This window comes from Dermacentor andersoni, chromosome 3 (assembly GCF_023375885.2).
Source record: "Dermacentor andersoni chromosome 3, qqDerAnde1_hic_scaffold, whole genome shotgun sequence".
Taxonomy (NCBI): domain Eukaryota; kingdom Metazoa; phylum Arthropoda; class Arachnida; order Ixodida; family Ixodidae; genus Dermacentor; species Dermacentor andersoni.
The window spans coordinates 213,775,884-213,800,619 of NC_092816.1; the positions used below are offsets into that span (position 1 = coordinate 213,775,884).

General features: G+C 46.9%; 1 protein-coding gene across 3 annotated transcripts in view; it reads right to left on the reverse strand.

Annotated features, from left to right (window-relative positions):
- LOC126536902 (protein RER1) overlaps window positions 1-21,813 on the reverse strand; it is a 72,441-nt gene extending 50,628 nt beyond the window's left edge. The window contains exons 1-4 of one of the 3 annotated variants that reach the window (XM_050183953.3): window positions 21,631-21,813; window positions 21,368-21,467; window positions 18,978-19,185; window positions 1,887-1,965 (exon numbers count right to left, since the gene is read on the reverse strand). In XM_050183953.3, coding sequence (XP_050039910.2) covers window positions 1,887-1,965; window positions 18,978-19,185; window positions 21,368-21,433 — 353 coding nt within the window. In that variant the 5' untranslated portion in view covers window positions 21,434-21,467; window positions 21,631-21,813. Of the gene's footprint in view, window positions 1-1,886; window positions 1,966-18,977; window positions 19,186-21,367; window positions 21,468-21,564 lie in introns of all 3 variants that reach the window. The other 2 variants (XM_072287414.1, XM_050183978.3) reach the window with 2 other exon arrangements.
- Window positions 21,814-24,736: the final 2,923 nt, after the last annotated feature.

Genomic DNA, 24,736 nt, shown 5'->3' on the forward strand with positions numbered 1-24,736 from the left:
CTGCTTTTCTTGTGTAGAATTAAGGTAGCTGCAGAACCTCTGTAGATATTTTCCAAGGTATTTACGTAAGTGTTTTGAACTCCTTGATTACATAATGCCATTATGACTGTTGGTATCTCTACTGAATCAAATGCCTTTTCGTAATCTATGAAAGCCATATAGAGAGGCTTATTAGTATACTCTGCGGATTTCTCGATAACCTGATTAATGACATGGATGTGATCCATTGTAGAGTATCCCTTCCTGAAGCATGCCTGTTCCCTTAGTTGACTAAAGTCCAGCGTTGCCCTTATTCTATTGGAGGTTATTTTGGTAAATATTTTATATAATACTGGGAGTAAGCTAATGGGCCTATAATTTTTCAATTCTTTAACGTCTCCCTTTTTGTAGATTAGTATGATGTTTGTACTCTTCCAGTTTTCTGGGATGGATCCTTGCAGTCAATAGACATGTTGTATAAGGAGCCACCAGTTTTCCAAGCATTATGTCTCCTCCATCTTTGATTAAATCGACTGTTATTCTATCTTCTCCTGCTGCTCTTCCTCGTTTTATGTCTTGCAAGGCCCTTATGACCTCATCGTTACTTATAGTAGGAGTTTCTGTATCCTGTTCATTACTGTTTCTAATTGAGGTATCCTGACTCCTCTGGGTACTGTACAGGCAAGTATAGAATTCTTCCACTGCTTTTACTATATCTTAGAGATTGCTGATGATATTACCCTGCTTATCTTTTACCTCTTGCTTTGTCCTATGCCAAGTTTCTTTCTCACTGATTTCAGGCTGCGTCCATCTTTTACGGCTTCTTCAGTCTTTTTTCTTTATTTCACTCATCTCCCTTATTTTCGCCTTGTTGATCAGTTTTGACAGTTCCGCAAATTTTATCCTGTCTCTTGAGTTGGACACTTTCATTTTTCGTCGTTGCTTTATTAGGTCCTTTGTTACTTGGGAGAGCTTGCCTACTGGTTGCCTTGGTGCCTTGCCTCTCACTTCAATTGCTGCCTCTGAAGCCAACCTAGTTACGGCTTCATTCATTAGCTCTATGTCATTGTCATCTCTGTTCTAAGGCTGCATATTTATAAGTAGCTGCCTGAATTTGTCTACTTTTACCCTTACTGCCTCTAGGTTGACCTGTTTCTTTCAAGATAGAGCCCACACGGCCATGCCTTAGACAGCAGCCACCAAAGTAGAACACCTCTCCTTCTGTTTGTGCCAGTCTTGCACGCAAGTTTCGGGAACTATGATCACATTCCTTTTAAATACGGCGTCATGATGAACATGGTGTGTCTTTGCAGCCACAACTTCTAAAGCCCCTCTATCTACGAGCCAGCGCCTGAAAACATGTATGCAGTGGCTTTAGGCACTTCCATGCTGACAGGGCTAAAGCATAAAATGGGAAGACAGACAGTATACTCGTAGACTAACTTAAGCACGCGTACTACGGCCCATAGAGGAAGCTAGGGCAGCTAGGCTTGAAGCGCATATGCGGCAGCCATTATGAAATGCTAATGCCGATATGGTAATACACATGTAGGGTTGTATTCGATTCAAACATGCACGCAATTTTTGGACCCATTTTACTGAAAAAAAAAAAGTGCGCGTTAGATTTGAGTTACTACGGTAAATAAACTTCCAAATTTTGATCACAACAGTGATTTATTTTGTGTGCCTCCCCCAATGCAAAGCTAGTTCAGCTTCTACACGAACCAGTTGGCTTGATGTTAGCCGTTATGTTTGTGCCAAGATCCTGCAATTATATTTGCTAGGTTAAGACAAATATGAAACTGAAGGATTTTTGAGTAGTTGATGAAGGGGTTTCAAGGAGTGCTATGTATGACAACATCGAGCGCTTGCAGTAGTATGGCATATGAGCTTCAGGCACAACTCACCAGAACTTGAACTCTGGTAATCGACGAATGAACGGTCGAAATTCTTCATTGACCTTTGTGGGAAGCTCTGGACCGTCCTCTGTAAACCAGAAGATTGTGCTACAAACAAATGACCGACTACAATGTCTCAACTCAGCTTGAACACTGGTAGCGGTGCAATTTTAGGTCAGTTCGGCATAGCCAGCCAGGGTTAGCAAGAAATTTCAACAGCAATGAAAATAAACTTTATTTTTATGCAAACGAATCTTTCAATACAACTAGCAGTGTCCTTTGATAACATTTTTTCTTGTCACGCAATGCACATGGGAGAGCTAGGTGTGTGCCACAGCCACAATGCATTCAGAGGGCTTGTGAATACCTGTGCACAGTAGAATCTGGTTCACACATTTTGAAAAAAAAAAAGAAACAAGAAAAAAAACATACGAACTGAAGTCAGTAAAAAATTTGGCAGACTCAACTGTAGTAGTAGACATCCATGTTTTGTTAAGCGCAAGTGAATTGCTCCAGCATGAGACGCCGACGCATGCCGAGCTGGTGCGGCCCGAGACTTGTGTTGTTCTTGTGGCTTCGGCAAGCAAGCAACTGTGGTGATGTTTTGAGGTCAATGGATCTCAATTAAATTTGCTAGGTGCGTTCCTCTGCACACTTCTACCAAATCTTCCAAACAGCAGGCTTGAGAGTTTCACAGACTTTTTACAAATGAACTTGGTTAATTTATTCGAACCACCTGCCTTGCCTCTTCCTCACCTACTGGACACACTATGTTATGACATAAACAGCAGCATACGCACAGCAAGCTCGGAATGAATGGCAGACGACTGTCGAGGATCATGAGCTAGTGTTCGGCGTGAGCAGTCATGTTCTGTGTGGACGAGCAAGTGATGGGTGGCAGAGGCATTGTGTTGTTGCCGGCACAAACTTCAGCCTTCGCCACACAGTTTTAGTCAATTTTCTTTGTGTTAAGCTAAGGTTAGACCTTTCATTCACGGAATTCGTGCAACTACGGACATCAGCGACTGACCTGAAGTAATCGAGCCATTAGAATGAAGAAAACTACTTTTGTAGTTAAGTATTGAGCATATGAATTTAAATTAAATAGGGATGGGCGAATAGTGAGTCTGAGGTTCCAAGCGAATTCGAAGCGAATTGTGATTTGGCTGGATAATTCTGAATCGAAGCTTTCGAATAATATATATCACATATTACAGCAAAACCTTGTTAATTCGGATTTCACGGTACCGAAAAAAATCTGAGTGCAAATGAACCGAATGTTGTATTTTCGAGCGTATCCAGAAAATAATGAGCAAATGCTTACTACTATGTCAACAGGCATTTATTAGTAAATGGATGAGCAAATCCTTTTGCCATTTTGCACAAAAGTGGAAGCTGCAATTCTCGTCACCTCGTGATTGATTGGCTCTTGCAGCTGTGATTGAGGCCTCGCGACTTCCTTCGCAGCACGGCCGTGGCACGCACCTTCATTTGCGACAAACTTTGCACTACCATACATTTATCCCGATTAATTTTTTGCCATAGAGCTGATTGCCAACAGGTTGCACGTGCGTCACTATGTAGCCGGTGCTCTTCATCCCCGGCAGCTTTACACAGTCAAAAGGAAAATACTGTTTTCCGCAATAACTACAGAGGAAACCATGGCGGCCGCGGTTATGACCGGCAACTCTGCAGTGCTTAAGGCATGCGGCTAATGCACTCACCAAGTCAGAACAAAACTACAATTCACTGCAACAACTGCAGACAAAACCCCAGTCGCTTTCTATGCGATCATAAATGCCGACTATGCAGATTTCTTTTAGGCATGCGGCCGATGCGCGTATTGAGTCAAAATGAAACTACTTTTTGCCACAACTCCTGTGGAAGAAACCACGGCTGCTATAGATGTGAACAAGGATGGCGACTACACAATTATGAAAGCCCGCGGCCAGCGCGATGTTATGCGCGGAGGTGAACGCAAGAATAAAGGCTTTAAAAGGCACAAATAGGCAGGAAGCGTTGCAGCGTTATTGTCATTCAGGTAAGATTTCTTCTGATGGTTATGGCAATGCGGACTCCAGCACTTCGTGGGATGCTAACGCTGTTTTTGTTTTGAGCCGCAAATTTCCGGATCTTTAACAAAAATGTTTAACAAAAAGATTTCTAGATTTACTGTCATTGTATGGCAGCCATGACACATAAGCATAGCCTCGCAGATAAGCATTTGTACCGGCCGTTCGTGGTTCCAGGCTGCCTATTCGGGAGTGCCGAATAATCCAAAAATGTCAGACACCTGATTTCAAATCAAAGCAAATCAGGAATACAGTAACATCTCATTACTACGAACACCACAGTAACGAAATTTTCAGATTTACGAATTTTTTTAAATCCCCGCCAAAATGCCTATATTTTCAATGTGAAAAACTTTCAGTACTACGAATTTCAGATTACCGAATATTTCAGAATAACGTACATAATTTAATCCTGTAATCACCAAGATGCTTCATTGTTACGAAGTTCCGTTGAAGTTCTGGTACCGAATCCCTGAGGCTTACACCTATCATTGTAGAGGATCCGATTCCGCCGCCGTGAGCCTCTGCACAACGAGCGGATGTTTATCTTTGCGGCACCAGCCTCCTCGGCATGGAAGGCACGTACAATAAAGGCTCAATTTCACCGCAGCTCGGATGCTCGCCGATTGCTCTCAAAGTTAGTTCTCTTCTCTCTGCGCATGTCTGTCTATAGCGGACGCATTTCGCGCCCCTATAGCCTGGTGACCCGGACGCAGCAAGCCCACCTAATGGAAGACGAAATGAACACTACAGTGTCCAGCAACGACGCCCCGATTCCTCAGCCCCAGTCAACAGTGACAGGCGACATCCCTGCCCCCAGCGCTGCCATGGACGCCATTTCCGATGCCCAGCTGCGGCTGCCGCCGTTTCGGCCGAAGAATCCCACCATGTGGTTCACGCAAGTAGAAGCCCTCTTTGATTTGTGGCGCATCATATCGCAATGTGTGATGTACCTGCATGTCGTCTCAGCACTTTCCTCCGAGGTAGCTGAGTTCGACGACGTCATGAGAGCCCCACATCTGGCTGCACCCTACGACCATTTCAAGGCCATAGTGCTCACACGCAAAACCGTGTCCGAGAGAAGCCGCTTGCAGCAACTTCTCAACGCGGAAGAACTTGGCGATCGCCGACCATCGCAGCTATTACATCGGATGCAACAGCTACTTGGCAACCGTACCCAAGACTCCGAGAGTCCACTATTGCGTGAGCTATTTCTGCAACGCTTGCCTCAGACACTTGACGTAGTTTTGGCAGCTGCGGATGATATGCCTCTTGACAAACTGGCAGAGCTCGCAGACCACGTGAATGACTACTCCGGCGCAAGCTCCGCGGTGTCCTCGACCACTGTCACATCAGATCTCGAGGCCCGGCAATCTCGTCTCAAGGAGAAAATTGACAGGCTGATGGACACCATGGCAGCAATGCAGATGGACATGCCTTGTCGCTCTCCACTGGCTAGGGGTGGCTCACGTTCGCATTCCCGCCCAAGACACACTTCCGACGGCTTCTGCTGGTACCACACCAGGTTCGGCGCCAGCGCTGCAAAATGTCGACAGCCTTGTCGCTGGCAGGGAAACATGGAAGCGGGTCACTAATGGCGGTGTGTGACTCAACCACTACGGGAAGCCGCCTATTCTACATCACAGACAGGATCGCAGGCCATCGCTTTCTTGTGGACACTGGTGCAGAGGTAAGCGTCATTCCTGCCTCTCGCCAGGACCGACACCGTTGTTCGAGGACTGCGCCTTTGCAAGCTGTAAATACATCCACAATCGCAACATATGGCCAATGCTCCCTCACCATTGACCTGGGCCTGCGTCACATATTTCGGTGGATTTTCATCCTCGCCGACGTGCGCTTCACCATACTAGGTGCGGACTTTCTTACCCATTTCAGGTTGAACGTGAATCTCCGCTCCCGTCATATTGTGGACTGTACGACCAGCCTCTCCGTGCAAGGTATCCTCGCGCCGCTGTCCGCCTCTACGCAACCAGCTCCGCATTCGCCATCATCAAAATTTGCCTCTATCCTCAGTGAATTTCCTGAACTTACCAAACCTAGCAACCTGGAACTTCCGGTGCGACACATTGTGATGCACCACATCGTCACCACGGGTCCTCCAGCGTCCTGCAAGCCATGACGTCTTGCTGGAGACCGCCTCGCCACAGCTCGCAGAGAATTTGATCAAATGCTGCAGCTAGGCATAATCCGCCTATCGTCAAGCAGCTGGTCATCTGCCCTGCACATGGTGCCCAACCGTGACCCCGGAGATTGGCGCCCTTGTGGAGACTATCGTGCATTGAATACCCGCACCGATCGGTACCCGCTCCCGCACATTCATGACTTTGCTACCACTCTTGCTGGAACAACCATATTTAGCAAGATTGACCTAGTCAAGGCATATCATCAAATTCCTGTGGAACAGCGGACATACTGAAGACTGCCATCACAACACCTTTTGGCCTATTCGAGTACGTGCGCATGCCTTTCGCGTTACGTAATGCAGGCCAAACTTTCCAACACTTCATCAATGAAGTCATATGTGGTCTGCACTTCGTCATCGCCTATCTTGATGATCTGCTGGTGGCAAGTTCTTCACCAGAGCCACACACTGACCACCTGCGGTTGCTGTTTTCGCGACTGCAGGAACATGGCTTAACTATCAACACAGCCAAATGTGTCTTTGGTGTTGACAACGTCGAATTTGTTGGACACCTTGTCACACCTGAAGGAATCAAGCCATTGGACAGGAAGGTTCAAGCTCTGCGGGATTTTCCATGCCCAACGTCGCTTCGCAAGCTCCGCGAATTTCTTGGGCTTCTGAACTTCCACCGTCGGTTCCTGCCTAATATAGCGCACATCATTCTACCTCTGACCGACATGCTGAAGGCTCCAAAGGCACCATCTGCGATCTTGGAGTGGACATCCGAAGCAGATGCCGCCTTCCAAGAAGCCAAGAATGCCCTGGCACAAGCCACCCTCCTAGCGCATCCCCTAACTGACGCGCCCATGCGGCTCATCACCGACGCCTCCTCCAGTGCCGTTGGTGCAGTTCTGCAACAATTCCAGCAGAATTTGTGGTGTCCACTCGGTTTCTTTTTGCAGAAGATGAAGCCGGCAGAAACTCAATACAGCACTTTCGACTGCGAACTCCTGGCTGTATACTTTCGCATTCGCCACTTTTGCCACCTGCTCGAAGGTACTGTGTTCCACACTGACGGATCATAAGCCACTGACATTCACTTTCCGTGGAAACCACAGCACACACACGTCCCGGCAAATTCGGCACCTGCATTTTATCTCCGAATTCATGGTCGACCTACGGTACATCGAAGGACCCGTTAATGCGGCTGCCGATGCCCTGTCACGTGTCGACGCGTTTTCCACTGCTGCTGTGGATCTTGACGTCATCGCAGAGGCAACATTCTGACAACGAGCTGCATGACCTGCATGCAGGGTCCACATCTCTCTCGTTTGCTGAGGTGCCACTGCCGTTCTCCTCCGGTACGATCGTCTGCGACATGTCAACAGGCTGTGCCCGTCCATTCGTGCCTTCCTCGCACCGTCGTCAAGTTTTTGGCAAGCTACACGACTCAAGCCATCCTGGCATTCGCGCCCCTCAGCGTCTCATCACCTCACGTTATGTGTGGCCCGGCATCAACGCAGATGTCCGCCGCTGGGCTTGAGAATGTCAACGCCGCCAACGTGCAAAAACAACCCGCCACACCAAGTCACCACTTCAAACCTTCCGTCCGCCTGACTCTCGCTTTGAACACGTTCACATCAACATTGTCGGTCCACTGCCTTCATCGCGTGGTAAACGATACATCCTCACCTGCGTTGACCGCTACACGTGCTGGCCTGAAGCGTTTCCCATACACAATATTACAGCGCCAACCGTGGCGTCAGTTTCGTAGCCAGTTGGATATCTCGTTTCGGCTGTCCCAGCGTAGCAACAACCGACCACGGACGACAGTTTGAAAGTGAGCTTTTCGGAGCGTTAACAAGCATCCTCGGTATCCGCCACATCCACACAACTGCAACCATCCGTCAGCAAATGGAATGGTGGAAAGGCTTCACCGCCAGTTGAAAGCCGTCCTCATCGCCTGCGACGCTCGAACTTCATGGGTCAACGACCTGCTGCTAGTTCTACTAGGTATATGGTAGGCGATAAAGGAGGACCTCGGGTGTACTGCTGCCGAAATGGTCTACGGGACGACACTACGTCTACCCGGTGAATTCTTTGCACCACCTGCAGTCCCCAACCTCTCGCCTCCTGCCTACATTGAGCAACTTCGGTCGCTCTTTGAGTGCTTGCGACCAACATCACCTCGACAGCCCTCCACTTACGACGTTTTCGTTAGCAAAGGCCTAGCTGCCTCAACTCACGTTTTCGTGCGCCGCGAAGGCATCCGGCCCGCCCTCACTGCACCGTACGACAGCCTGTTCAAAGTGCTACAGCACGGAGAAAAGACTTTTACTGTTTCTGAGAATGGCCGTGAAAACGTGATTGCAATCGACTGTGTGAAACCCGCGTACATGACAAACTTGTGTGTTTCTCTTGCACTCCCCGCTCGTTCCCCACCCGATTATCCCCCATCCGAACCCTGCCCGTGAGTAAACACGTGTCCTGGGCATCACTGCGACAACAGCAACCTTTGTATCTACGCGGGGGAGCGCTGTAGAGGATCCGATTCCGCCGCCGCCGCCGTGAGCGTCTGCACAATGAGCGGATGTTTATGTTTGCGGCGCCGGCCTCCTCGGCGTGGAAGGCACGTACAATAAAGGCTTAGTTTCACCGCCGCTCGGCTGCTCGCCGGTTGCTCTCAAAGTTCATTCTCTTCTCTCTGCGCGCGTCTGTCTATAGTGGACGCATTTCGCGCCCCTATAATCACCATCGGCAGCAGCAGCAGCCAAGCGCTGGGGAAACCGTTTCAACGGGCACAGCCCCAGCAGCATCAGCATCAGCGTTAACATCGCGTATGGTCCTGTTTGGACTCCCCTACTACGTCATAGGCATAGCATAGAGAAAGAAATTCAATTGAAATTTCTTTCTCCATGGGCCTAGCATTGCCACATTGATAGCGATCAGCAGGAGCTGCAAAGTTATCGGTACTGTGGTTGTGTTGTGGCGTTCGCTTTGCTGACAATGAGTTCTCCTGGCCCCCGCGTAAAAAAGAAGCGATGGCAGTTTTCGCTCAAAGAAAAAGTGGACATATTGAAGCAGCTGAATGCTGAAAGAAAGCAAGTCGACTTGTGCAGGGAGAGTGATATTCCTCCGTCAACAATGCTCAAGGATCGGGAATTGATCATGCAAATGCATCGAGAGTCACAGCTGGCTCCCTCAAGAAAACGCTTGCAGCTTGGCAACTACAACCAGAACATCGACGACGTCATCCTCACATGGTTTAAGGATGCTAGACAAAACGATGTGCCCTTGTCAGGCCCGATTATTCAAGAGAAGACGCTACAGTTCGCAGCCGCCTTGAACATCTCCAGTTTCGATGCAAGTGCCGGATGACTTTACCACTTCCGGCAAAGGAATGGCATTGCGTGGCAGGTTGCTTGTCGTGAAGAAAAGGCAGCAGATGCCGTGAGTGGGGATGCTGGCAGAACGAGCGCTTTCAAGAGATAGAGTCTTTCTCTCCAGACAACATTTTCAATAGTGTAAAACAGTGTTCTTTTATCAGTTGTTGCCTGATAAAACAATGAACTTCAAAGGTGACAGGTGCAAGGGCGGAAAGAAATCATGTCTGCGTATCGGTTCTGTTCTGCTGCAACTCCAAGGGCACGGAAAAACTCAAGCCGCTAGTTGTTGGCAAGTCTGCTAAGCCGTGCTGCTTGAAAAACGTCTCGTTGCCTTGCGACTACCGAGCCAACAAAAAAGAATTATGCGGTTTTACGTGCCAAAACCACTTTCTGATTATGAGGCACGCCGTAGTGGAGGACTCCGGAAATTTTGACCACCTGGGGTTCTTTAACGTGCACCTAAATCTAAGTACACGGGTGTTTTCGCATTTCACCCCCATCGAAATGTGGCCGCCGTGGCCGGGATTCGATCCCGCGACCTCGTGCTCAGCAGCCCAACACCATAGCCACTGAGCAACCACGGCGGGTGCCAACAAAAAAGCGTGGATGACACGAGAATTGCTCACTCAGTGGCTGCTGCAGCTCGACGACACAATGAAGAAAGACAAAAATTCTCATCGCTGACAACTGCTTGGCGCATATCGTGAACGTGATACTGAGCAGTGTGCAACTTGAATTTATGCCCCCGAATTGTACTTATTTGCTCGAACCTTTGGACCAGGGCATCATCAGATGTGTGAAGGCAGAATTTCTGAAGCGTCTTGTGCAATGCCTCCTAATCAACATTCGACTGAAGCTGCCCACAGAGGTAAACATCCGTCAAGCTGCCGAAATGCTTACAGGGTTGTAGTGGAACGTGAAGGCAAGCACGATCAGCAACTGCTGGTGAAAGGCTTCACCGACACCACAAGACTGCGAGGACACAGAGGAGCTCAACCCATAACTGTGGAATGAGCTTACCGAGAAGCTCCCTGTTGACACAGCAGTGACCTTTGATGATTACATTGACAGCGACAGCGCGGCGGCTACATCCACAGAGCTCACCAATGAATGTGAGGCTTATAGTACATGAAAAGACAAGGAAGAAAGGAAGACGTGACACACACAGGCGCTAACTTGCGACAATCCTTACTTAGGCCTATAGGCCGTATATCCACGGCCTATCACACCGTTTAAAGAAATTAGGTCAATGTGAGAATGTTAGTGTTGAGTTTTCAGTTTCGACAAAATTGCAATGTCTGTGCAGACAACAGACCAGGCCTGTCTGACAAGCGCATGTGCAATAAGAAGCACCAGGAACCGTTTATTGAATGTGCAGTAGCAGTTGTTTAGAACCTTCCTTTAAAGTGTGGGGAAAATTATGTGGGGCAAAGCAGAAGGTGCCTCAATGGGGTGGGTTCCTTGACACTCACTGCAGGCATTGCATGTGCACTGTTGCCGGGGCGGATGATGGTGACCACTTGACGTGTGCTCCAGCATACAGAGACTGCTCCATTGTGGGAAGAGCCTGAGGAAGATTAACTCGTGAAATTATCGAAGCAGAAATGATTGATAGGCTCGGGGATAACTGTGTTTCAAAACCATCATTGCCCTTTCCCGCAAAGAGTTAGCTCACCTACGTAATGGTGTGTGTGAGGCATTTTTTGCAAACGGCGCATGTATGATGATGCATGCGAAAAAGTTGTATATATGTGGGGGTTCATTGCTCGAAAATAAAGATTGTTGCAAGTTAGCACCTGTGTGTCTCACGTCTTCCTTTTGTCCTTGTCTTTTCACGTACTATAAGCCTCACGATGTCATACCAACAAGCCCAAATGACTGCATTACAGCTCACCAATGAAGACATTGTGAATGAAGTGCGTGAGCAAGATTGCAGTAGTGACAAAGACGATGCCGACACTAGATCAACACACGAAGAGGAAGAGACTGTTTCCAGCTCAGATGTTTTAGTTTTTCTAGAAAAGACGCGATCATTCCTTGGGCGCTGTAAAGATCTCCATGATGACGTTCAGAGGAAGGTCGAGGATGTGGAGACGTTTGTCCGGCAGCGCTTGCTGTCTACTTGCCAGAAGGTTACAGACTTCTTCAAGCAATAAATTGTAGTTAAACGGTGCCCGGCATTCTCATTTATTATTTTCGTATGAACATGCACATCTGCTGCAAAGGTATGTAATTTTCGTTGTTGTGTTACATAAATTAATGACATGAAAATATTGGTATTTCAGTACTACGATAAATCAAACTAACGAATTAAATTCAGCGGTCCTGCCAAGTTTGTTGTAACGAGATTCTACTGTAAAGAATAATTCAATCGAATACTCGACAACACCGAATATTTGCCCGTCCCTAGAAATTGTTCTTTTCGTACAGTGCACACAGAAAAAGCAAGTGACAGAACGGTGCATTATCAACATTGCAGCATTGTCGTTCTCGAGGCACTTCCCTAACTGAAATGTGACTATCGTATTTACTCGCATAATGACCGCACTTTTTTGTCAAAAAAGTTGATGCGAATTCAGGAGTGCAATCATTACGCGGGTTAAATTTCCTGCGAAAAAATTTTTTTTCATCGCGCATTTGCTGTGGGATGACAACAGGTCAACAAGCAGGCGGCTGCCACTGTAACAGTGCGGGACAGCAAAACAAATATGGCGGCTGGCGGAGCAAGCCGAACACGATTTTTGTTCTTCTCGTGAGTAAATTACGCACATTGAAACAGTTTCTTCCGTATCAGTAATGAAATCGTTAATATCGGCAAGTTTGTAACAATAACGAAGCCATGTCCTCTTTGAGGGGACAGAAACAGAGATGGGTGCATGTAGCTGCCAGTGACATAGAAACACATGGCGGGCATGATGCGGAAACTGGGGCATTTGTCGTCGCTACTTTCTTAATATGGCACGTTTCCACTAAGGGTGGGTGAATATCTTAGCTGTGTTGGCATATGAATAGGGTACACTTCTAACGTATCATTGTGAACATGGCTACTATAGTTGCCACTTGCGATTTGTTGCATGCCCACGAGTGCACACAAGAGCAATCGAAAGGCACCTTTTTTGTTGTTGACGACAACCATTATAAAACCTGCAAATAATAAAGCCAAGGCAAGTTTGGTGGTAGCTTTTTTTTTTGTTTCATGGAAGTGCGGAAAGTGACGAAAGGAATGAAATGGGGCATCTGCTTAATAATGTTTTGTGCTTCAAGAATCGTTCGTGTAGCATTTGACAACATTCGACAGATGGTAAGCGCGGTCATCATTAGCTAGACTTGGCACACAACTTATTGCTGCGACAAGTTCGGGGTCCAATCATTACACAGGAAAGAAAAAAAAACGAATTTTGAGAACAAAATTCAGGGGTGCGATTAGCACGTGAGTAAGTAAGGTATATACATGGGTGTATTTTGACATGTATTGTTATGTTGGCTCATTATTTAGCTTCCGGGGTGCACTGGTTGCCTCTTATTTCAAACAGGCAACAAGTGGAGGCCCCTTCGACACAGCAGCATAAACTGCCTCGCTCAGCTGCCAGCAGTGTCAGTACTGGCATCGGCGCTTCTGTGAGAAAACTACACATTCTCTGAATGAATGATCATACGCGTCTTAAGTCTTAATGTATGTCTACTCTATGGAAAACATGAATTGTGTGAATGAAAGGAGTACCAAGAATGATACGTAGGCAGCACAGGGTGTCTACCAAGTTGACATTTCCGAATTCCCTGAGTTTTCCAGGTTTTCCCTGAGTGCCATTGCAAATTTCCCTGAGTGATGCAGAACTATGCTTCATGTCAATACGGGCTGAAAACATATCGCCTCATGCTGTCACTCCCTAGCAAGCACATGAAAAAAATTTAAAAAGCGACTTAATATAATCGAAAGCATATTTAGCGCCAGCAAACAAGGACGTAAGGGAGACGACAACACAATTCGATTTACCAACACGCCCAACAAATGGCAATGCTACGACTTAATATAATTTGAATACTAAGGAGTAGTGTTTATGTTATTCAAAAAGAGAATAGAAGGCAGGGGTTAGTAAAATGCACAGCAAATAAAGTGTATTCGAAAAAAATTGCAATGGAGTCAGAAACCTCAAGTACGAATAAAAAGTAGATGCATATAGAAGCAAATATTTTCGTATATGAGCTATTTCTATCAACTGATAGCAAGCTCAGTGGTATGAGGCCCGAATCTGTCACAACTGAGATTTTCCCTCAACAGCTCGTAAGTCAACCTCAACTGTTCGGACATACTCTCAGCCCGCGCACGACGCCCGAGTATTGTTTCACTGCTTTAAAGAGTTTATTTTGGTTTGGATGAGGGACACCTGCATCTCGGCATCAGCCAAAACTTTATTTTTTGTGCTCAAGCACCTACAAAACGCCGGCAGCAAGCTTCTTTTCCCGTTTATTCCTCAATGCGTAGGTCATTTCTGTTCTCGTCCTCCTTCCGTCACTCGTTTGCCCCAAGGACCATTTGAAGCATCTTGGTCAGTTGCACAATCCACGACCGATTTTTCCAACTCCTTAGGGGCCGCGAAAACGTCCGAAAAATCGGCCAGTTGGAAAAAAAATAAATACGCGTCATTTACTGCCCTTAGGGGCTCAAACCGCCACAGGCACATTCGAAAACGCTCTGAAGGCCTGTCGGTACACATATTAGGCATATCGGTGCTCGTATTGCGACAGGAAATGCCGGGTGCACGCGTGCATAATTAAGGAATACATACTGTGTTCCGTGGCAATAGCCCCTTCCCACGCTTGTTATGCTTCACTGCAATACTTTTATGTATGCTTCACCAAGTAACATTTCTGTACAGAGGCTAAGCTGACTTTCAGGAACCGGCATTTACTAAGTCAATCGCGAGGACCACAAAGGCGGAGTCCATGTCATTGCTGACAGCAGCTAATTCTTTCAATAAAAAACTCAACACCCAACGGCAAAAAGCTTCATAGCGAACGTCGAAGCAGCTAGGCCTAACGTTGCCGCAGTGGTGGCAACGGCTGCCAGCGGATCTGCGTGCGAGAGTGCCGGTTCGAGGTGGCGAAGTAATCAAAACGGCAGCCGTGGTGCCTTTATCGCCGTTTCAGACCTGCGGTCACGGCAAAACGTCCGGCAAATCGGACGGCGAGGAGTTCTTGCGTCGGAAATTTCACACGTTCTGATATGTTGATTCTATGGGGTACATGACGGTGCCGCGAAGCCGTCCAAATTATCGGGAATCCAGAAAGTCGGTCGTTGACTGTACACTGGCAACTCCTCCAGCCGACGACAGGGCATCAAAGACGATTCATTACGATTCCTTTCTGTTACTCGAGCCAGCATTACTGCGACTTTCGACCCTTTCAGTAAGATTGCCGCTAGTTTTCCCTGATAGAGACCCAAATTCCCTGAGTTTTCCCTGAATTTTTCCAGACTACTAAAAATCCCTGAGAATTCCCGGTTTTCCCGGTTGGTAGACACCCTGCAGCACAACAACGCACATTCTGCTTCTCACTGTTTTCGAAGGTGTCCAGTCGCTTGTACCAGCGGGACGAAGTGATGCGACAGTGCTTATATACATACAATCTGCGTGCTTTGCTATGTTTTAACCTTACTTTAGGTCACTTATGCGTGTCTAGCATTCTATTTCAAGCAAACGAGGAGCGGTTGCTGTACAATGCCAATGTAAAGAAATGCACCGGTCAATATTTTTACCATCAGAGGTGTCCTTCTGGGGAAATCGTCGGCTTTAGAAATTTATGTACAAATGTTGAAAGTCGTGCTGCATAACACATTATGGTAAGTATGTGACATGCTTCCTTGAGAATGGGTAGTAAAACACCTAAAAGAGCAAGCAGCACGTATAATATCTGGGCTACCCTTGATCTTCAGGTTGTAGCGTGCTGGCTCTTGTACTGGCAGGTCGAATGCAAACGGTGATTCATGGCTATTGAATTCACCGGAATTGCAGCTGTCACCGTTTGACAGCTCTGAAGAGCTGGTACAGTTGACAAGGTCAACAGAAGACATTGTGCCAATGATCCGGCAAGGTCAAGAATCACCGGAGCATTTGCTCTTCAAAGGCCACTGTTTACATCGCACAAAGGGGGTTTGCTTGACTGATCGACCAGGCGTTGGTTTCATTGTTGTGCTTTTTTGCATATTTAAAATTATTTTCGGATTTGTAGAGAAATTCTACTATCCAACATATGACAGGAGGATCTCAGGAACATAAAAGTGTAATTATCATGACATGGTAAAAAAATTGCTGGAGTTGCCATTCAACGGTTGCACTCCTCGAATTCAGTGTGGGTCAGTAGCTTCATTGGGGAGAGCATTCTGGCTGGAAGTTTTGATGTGCCCATTTGGCAAGAATATTCGTGACCTGAGACGTTAATGCACATCAAGCTGGTGGGGTTTGAATGGCTCGAGTACTTTGCCGTTGCTTATTGTTTTAAAACAGCGATGGGAAACTGAAATGAAATCGAGCTGCGAAATATCCGATGCCAGCAGAACAAAATATGGCCCTCCCAACTGGCCACCTGCTGCAGGAAACAAAGGCGGGCAGCTTTTACTTACTACGTATTAAAAGCGTGCAGTATACTCCCAATGACACTACGCCATGCGCGCTGTGAAACAGATTGGTGAAGAAACTTATCGAGCGGGCATTTCCATGTGACATGGGAGGGTGATTACTGTGGAGAAGCTGCCACAATGGGTGGCTACTGCCCTCAATCATGCCTTTTCTTGTTCCCATGTTATTTAGCGGCTGGAAAACAGATCATATGATAATAGTTTGCCGATGTACATTAGTGGCAAAAGATAGTGTTTTCTATCTACACAGTAATCGGTAAAATACAAGTGCAACTATACAGTCGAACCCGACTATATCGAACCCGTTTACATCGAATTATGCTATATATCGAACAATTTCTGGTCACGGTATAGTTACAATGAGTATATATAGCAAAAATTACGCTTACATCGAACAAATATTGCAGTGACTCCCGATATATCGAACGTCAAGCGGCGGTAAAGTGCCCCCAGAAGTTGGCTTTCCCTCACGGTAGCGGGGAAACCCGGCGGCGCGGCTCCATCAACCGCTCTCCCTACCGTGACCGCGCTGCCTCTGGCTGTTCGGGCGAGCCGTCGACACTCCCCCCTGTCGCGCATAGTGAAGTCTATTATCCTCCCTCTTTCTCTATCATCTTTCACTTCCCACTCCCTCTCCCCTGACCACGCTTCGCCGTGCTCCCTCACGGGTTGCAGAATCAAGCGTCCTTCCTTTCTTTAGATCGCTATCTATCGACACTCCCTAGCAAAGAAATGATCCTGGCCCGCCTACAGCACTTGCTCAGACAGCCAATCAGAGGCTCTTGTGCGCTCTTCGTGCAAGATGGCGAAAGTGCGAGTTGTCTGGCTGCTTCTCTGGTTTATCGTGTTTGCGCCTTGTGGGCCTTCTCCAGCAGTGTTGCCGTGATGAAGCGGCAGAATTCGCCTTTCGTCGTGAAGATCGAAATCACAAATCGCGTCGAACGCGATGTCCCCGCAGCGTGCAAGATTCAGAGGAGCACTCTCGGCACGATTAGGGCTAAAGTGGCAAGACTCGCAACCCGGTGCCCATGGCGCCCGACGCGTACGCACGGCCGTGTACGAGGCGTTCTTCCTACGTGCCGGTTTCCGCGTGCTCGGTGATGACTGCAAATTCTGATGAATGCGATGAAGCCGTTGCCGGTGTTTGGAGCGAGCTGTCAAAATTTCAGGGACATTCGAATCAACGGTGGACGAGTTTGTGAGTGCAGATGATTGTGTCGCGACGACGGTAGATCCCGAAACGAAGACTACATCGCCGACATCGTACCGAGCACAAATGAAAGTAGGCACGTTGAGGAAAGCAACTACGGTCCTTTGCCCACATCCTCCGAAGTGATTGGTGCACTCGCATTAGTCCGGTGCTTCTGCGCGAATGCGGAAGGTTGCGGCCTCAGCTGCTCGGACTCTAGACAACGTGGGGAAGCGCGTGCGTTGCAGGCAGCGAAATTGCCCAAGCAGAAGAAAATGCAGGACTAATTTATGCGAAACTAAGCTAGTTTCGCCAATAAAGTGATTTTATAAATGGTATGTGCTTTTGACATCCAATTATTTAGCAGGCTTATATCGAATTATGCTCTATATCGAACTGATAGGAGTTTTTTTGCGAGTTCGATATAGCCGGGTTTGACTGTACTAGGTGATTTTTTGTGTTCTCTATCATGAATGTTGGTGCCAGGAAATCATATGTAAAGGAAGTGCGTCAACAGGGTTCTACAGTATTTTCTCAAGCTGTTTCCTACAGCATAGGAGACAGCACAAGAATTGACCATGAATGGCACCATTCTCAAATGCTAGAAAAGCACGCTAAATGCCACAATTTCAATGCAGCTACAATATCAGCACTGTTATATTTTAAGAATTTCTCACCAGCTTTGATAAGTGCATCTGTAAGAATGAGGTATTTTCGGCAACCATGAGTAGTAGTAATTTGAGCTTTTCATATTTATGGGACCAGCTGCCCTTGTAAACTGCGTGACTGCCATAAAATTCGGCACACAAATAGGAGGAAGTTGTACAGGAGAAAAAGACTAACATTTATGGTGCAACTTGGTATGCTTGGTTTTTTTACCTCTCTGAAGACCAAAAGGCCTGTAAGCATCTAAGGCCTTTGGCATGCATGTACAATAAGCAAATTTTATGCCGCAGTATTCCCAACAATACCTCATCGTCAATACTCTGCATCTTAAAACAAATGTCACTGCCTTATACCAGAAGGCAAATATCTGGTGTTTACAAGGTGCACTGTTGTCAAGCGTGTGGAAGACAAACAATGTGAGAGGACAGGGAGATTCATCACATCTAGCACATCTGTTGGCCACGCAAACAAACGTGCCGTCACTGCACTGACCTGAGCATGCTCTTTAGCAGAAGGAAGATAGAAACTAAATGCCAGTTTCGTGATTCATGTTACTAATCAAACAGGACCTTAAGATAAAGACACCAGCGTTCCTGGTGTCTTTGTGTACAGCCAGAATGTGTGCTGGCAACATAAGTTGCGAATGCCGCAACCAATTCAACAGCCTTAGTAAAAATGCAGGTGCACTTTTGGAGCGCTGCTTTGTTGCTGCGCATAATGAAGAGCTTGAATTGGCCACCCTGTGTGTCACATGAAACAAGCAATCAGGAATGCTAGACCTTGTGGACACAAGACGTTAGCGGGTACATATTAGCGTGGCATGGAAACAAAGACTTAGGAGGGAGCAATGAAGAAGAGTAACCCTAGTTGCTGGGTGCGAGTTGTGCATTAACAAGGCCTTCTTAGCATCTTGCCACTATGAGCATTGTTTCCAAATACGTTTGGTGCCAACGTTTGGTGATCACCGCTGTAGTCTGCATGGGTGAACAGAATGGAGTACTCCCACGCACCGTAGTCGTCGGTGCCCAGGGCCGGATCCACTTTGGGCGTAAGAAAGGCAATGAAGAGGTTGAGGTGGTAGATGCCCAGCGCATAGGTGATGATGTACCAGCCCTGCAGGTACAAGATGCGCCCCAGAAACGCCACCAGCAGCAGCACTGCCCCCAGCCACCGTGCCAATGTGTACGGTGTCCACACGTCCAGCATCCGCTGGTAGCTCTGCACCACAAGAGCCCGAAAAACAATCAGTTTCATTTGGGTATGCACACCAAACGCCTATTTTTGTTCATTTGGTGGTTGACTAGAAGAAAAAGAGGCCGGGCTCCCCCCCCCCCCCTTTCAGTTTTGCATTACTAGGCCCATGTGATATCATTTACTGTACTTAAGCCGTTTTGCCATAAGTAATATCTATCCTCAAAACTTGACCGTTCGAGACTAGTTTGTTCAGAATGCAAAGTGGCCTATTTAACTACACTCAAGCAGGAACTCTTTGAATGCACAGCATCATAGCAAGCTGGCGTGGAACCTTTAGCACCTGCAAGTCTTTTGTTGCTTCTGGCTTATCGAGTCTTCTTTGACAGCGAGACCTGACTGCTGCACAAGCATAATCTACAGCTTAAGCAGAAGCTTTAGATTGGGGGCTCCTATTTAAACAGATAAAAAAGAAGAAATGCTTTCTCTTAATGTCCACTTTTGCACTCCAGCAGTGAAGCAAGAAACTATGCTTTAACACAGAAAACAGTGAGCACAGCTCCAATATTGAGAATGGCTTAGGCAAAATACACTTCAGTACCAGTTCATGTGCCAATATCGGTCTATGCAATAATGTCAATTGGCATCCACGATGTCACCCTGGTAGATCATCTGCTCTTCCAATCTCAAACGACGTATCAGAAACTACCCATTGTGTAACTCATCAGTATTGCCCTTTTCACCAAGCATCATTTGAAATTGTGGTTGTACACTAGAAGATCACGGTCCAGAGAGTGCAAGGAAACATTTAGTGAGAGAAGGGTCGCCAAGCAATGCTCCTCCACTATAGAACCGCATGTCCCGACCCTTTTTTCTTCACTGAGAGATAAAGGGTGTATATTTGTTTGAATTTTCAGCTGTTTTTGCAGTGTACATTGGCATAATACTTAGCAGATAGTATTAAACTCAAGCTACATCTGTTTACAATGCCCAAACCTGGCCTGTCCTTTTCCATTCCATTGCACGGTGCATGCCAAAGGGTGTACAAACTGTTTTTAGAGAGAAACAACATGTAGAGGCCTGCAATAATAGATAACCACCAGGCAAATTTTAAATCTTTTGCCTGGGGTTGATATGCTTTTTGTTGGTCTCTGACATGCATTTGTAATTTATTTTGGATGAAAATGCCATTTCTGTGCAAAATATTGTAAGTGATCCAGCTGTTTAGCTTACAGCATAAGCCCCATGCAAGCGATGTTGCGTGCGACAGTGACAAGCGATGCAATGTACATGGATGACGCGTTAGCTAGTCCCCTACAAGTCGTACCCCATGCGAGCAGCGACGACTTTCAGCGACGTCTCCCAGGTGTTGCCGGTATCTGACGTGTGCTTTATTAATTTAAGTTGATGTGTTTTACTGTAAGGGACAGTTTAAAATATTTCTGAAGGTCTTGCAGTAGGTTCTTATCCTTGCACGTATCAAAATTTAGCAGTCTGCTTGTTCCGTGTGACAATCGGTAGTACTTGACTGATGTACATCCAGTTCCGGCTTCGTGCTATTGGCTAGTTGCTCATAGCGCTTCTGGAAGATGGAAGCGACAAGAACGAGTGATCTGTTCGCGCGACGGCTCATTTCGTCGCTAAAAGCTATCGCTCGTCACCGTCGCGCACAAAATCACTCTCATGGGTTTGGGCTTAACAGTCATGCAGTGTTGGAATAATTACGAAGATACAGGACGCACTACAAAGCACACTGCTGCCCCCTTGGTTTGTGTGTGCAACTCTAGTGGGTCAGTAATTCAACCTGAATGCATTACAAAGCTGTTGGCGCGAATTCAGGAGCACGGCAATCTTGAGAACTTTTTCCAACTGCGAGATGCTGCGACTCTGGTTACGGTAGTGGTCCCAGTAACGTATACAGTGATTTAGCATGCATTTCAAGAAGTACAGCATATACTGCGGAGAAGGCTGCACGGTTGGCCCCTCGTGTAAGAGTAATTACAGGCGGTCTTCGTGGCTACACTTGGCATCTGTGGCGATCGCGTGATGTGCAACGAAATGTCCCGAACTAGGCTTTCGGGACATTTCTCTCAACACTTGTACCGAAAGATGCAAGGCGTGGTAACGCCGACATCCTCCGCTGAGGTACACACTACTTCTAGGGTGCAGGAGGGCGTTTCAATTGAGGGAGGTAGGCGCGGCCACCCACCTGACCGGCGCGCCTGAAGAACACGGCCAAGGAGGACGGCTGGACCGCGTCGCCACCTTCCATCATGTCTGGCAGCTGGGGGGCGCCCGGAGGAGCCCGACTGCGCACAGAGAGATAAGCCCACAGGTGGACACCTGCGGCTTCCAACACTGCGCGACTGCCATTCATTGCCGGGCGAAGCGACCAATGCTGGTTACCTCAACGACGGCTCTGTGCCGCCGCTCGTTCACGTCGCCGGCCGCTCATAGGAGAAGCGAACCCACCTGCGTTTGGAATGATGCGTCGGCCTGCAGAGGCTGGCAGCTGCGAAATACCTAGGCACGGTCGATCGCGAAAATTATTCAGCTCGTACGCCACGTAGCGCAAACAGCCACAAGGCCTCCACAACCTTCCGGTCGCTCATGACCAACAGACACCCCGAGCTGGCTGGCTGCTGGCTGGTTGGCTCGTGAATGGACTTGGCCGTGGCATAAATAAAAGAGCGGCTATTTGTTTATAGTAGCATGCAAGAAGCTTTTTCAAAACATTTTCAATACTTTATTTAGATAGTAATGTTAAGTACGCTAAATAATTTTATTCTCATTATACTGTTATGTTTTATGTTAACAAAACTATGTGCAAAATATTAAAAACTCTGGCAACGTTGTTACGCTTTTGGCCAGGGTAGGGTGGCTAGAAGGCGTGCGTCTAATTGTCGTACAAAAATCCCTCACGTGACCTGATCCTAGGTGCCTAGGGACAGCATCGTTTAGGGATTTTTGAGAAGGCGCGATGCTGGCGCCGAGCGACGCCGTGGCGTGTTCGTCCTCGGCGTGATCGTTCTCTGGACCGCGCGTTGTTCAACATTGCTCATGTAATCGTGCGTGTGTTGCTTGTGTGTTGGTTGTAGGTTCTGTGTTACTTGGCGGAAAGCCGTGAGTAGTGGCGGTGCGGCAATGCGGCTTTGGCCTCGATGAGCTCTGGCACTACATAATCTGCGTTGTGTGACCCGTGCTTTCTTGAGAACCCGGCGGTGGTGACAATTGAAATATCGAAGTGGCCTAGCGCCTCGGCAGCGAAGTTCTGCGAACCGCAATGTGGCGTCGCCGTCTCCGACTTTGCTTAACGGACATCGAGGGATGTGCTGCTCGCTGCAAGTCATGTAAATGCAACTGCGTCGACCGCCCACTGTTCAGCGCTGAATGTGTGTTTGGTGTGCTGTGCTTGAAACGAGTGGTGCAGCCGTGCAGCGGGGGTGGCGGAGGAGCAGAGTGGCTTAGGGTTTGCGCGCTCACAGACATGTGCTCCCGTCTTGGTCTCATTAGCGGCTGACGCGGGATTGTGGCGTGCTAGCTCCTTGCCTAGTATGAAGTTTACGACGCTAACACACAGCATGTTCACGTTTTTCCGCGCAATATGTCATTTGCATGACGGCCGAGTTGAAAACGAGACATATAGTGGTCTTTGCGTTTGTGTGTTGTAAATTACTTTCTATTGTGGAAGTTCTGAGAGTCTTATTACGCAAGGAGTGCGAACGTAAACATAAACACATATGTGTGTCTGAAATTTTGAATTACCCATAATACCCTTTACGACTGATAAGTGGGCTACACGGCCTGTGTGAATCAGCTACCGTATGTTGCGACGCTCTTTCGTGTGGTAGACTGATGCATGGTGCGCGTTTATTTCTGTACTGTTGTAAAAACCATTTGTTTATTCAATCAATACAAATGTACGGCTTCTTCGCCGCAGTACAGCTTAGTTACGCGGTGAAGCATACTAGAAGTGGGAGGGGGCCGTTATCAGCCAGCATAGTATGTCCACTTAGGTGACCTGAGAGGCGGCGGGTGCGCGAGTGTATAATTTAAGAACTCTTATTATGTCCAGTGACAGTGGAAATCATTAACTGTAGCACCAAAGTAGTGGACCACTACCAGAACAAAGGCATGTAGTATGCCCATCTCAATTCTTGTGCTTATGCCAGTCTTATTTTTTACAGCAATAGCTGCTATGGGCTAACTCCCCTGGTTGTTCTGATGTCTACTGGTGTTGTCACTGGAATTCCCGAATTTCTTGCTAGAGTATTGCAAATAATGTTCTCATTGTGCTGCGAGGATTTAAACATACGATCAAAAGAGTGGCAGTCCACAATTCTACATTTCAGCCACTCTGCTGAAGGTACAGTCGTGGTGAATACTGATCCTGGAGAGCGTGATCTAGCCAACAGGTGCCTAGATTGGCTAACACCTGCTCAATGTCTGCATACTGTATATAGAGCTGGCATCCACACCTTCAAGTTCTTGCACATCACCTTCCCACTTGTGAAGGCAGTCCTATGTTAAGTTTTCTTCTTGCATGTGATGACAATGATTGGGTGCATCTGCTTCATTAATCTTCTTCTAGTGCTTGGCTTCTCAGATTTACTGGATGGAGCTGTTGGTGTCTTGTTTTCCTCAAGCAAAGCGCGAGACATAGCAATGCGTAGCCCAAATATAGATTTGAGAAAACCAAAACGAATTCAGCAGTAAGAAGCTAAAGGGTTGTTTTGGTGTAGATCAGTGGCTAAGTCCGGATATGAAAGAGGAGGAAGAAAAGCCGAGTCTTTCCACTTCAACACTGAGGCACAACTCCCACAAATAAATAGGACTCTTACTTATTTTACTTTTTTTAAGGAGATTACCGACTTGCATTGGCAAGTGTTCACAACACTTCAGCAAACACTGCATGAACTAAGCTTCCTGTGCATATTTCACCAGCTACTGCATCATTGTTTCACATTATGAGTGAAACTGCAATTTTCTTTATGCCACAACTTGCCCAATTTTGTGTTTTGCAGTGGGATGTTAGCAGTGCTAATAAGGCACCTAAATACTCCGATGAATAGTCATACAGAGAAAAAAGAAGTAAGAAAGCAGTGGCTTTTTGTGCGTAGACTATGCATACACCTGGTGCTCTTATGGTCATTTTTTCCCTATCCGCTCAGCCATTCTAAACAAGAAAAGTTTATGCACAATTAGTTTATATACAGACCACAACTAAACCACAGGTATCGTTGGTAAGCAAAGTATATTTATTCGGTGACATTTTCTGCAGCCCTGCTATTGAGCTTTCCTTCCTTCCTTTTCAGCTGTGCAGGTTCACTAAGAAGTGATGATACAGTTTGACAATTTTAATCATTGAAAGACTTAGCGAAACCTTTTTCGGGTTGTTTTTTCTTGGTTTCAGACTCTGCACATTGCATTTTAAGGCATGTTTTCTGTGTTTGTTGCTTTTTCTTTATGGGTAGGGCATGTCAACATTTTTTACACCATTTCAAATATGATATCGGTTTTTTGTGTCCAAGGCCGTTTTACAGCGTGATTGTAGCATTTTGCTAAGTTTTGCCTCTGT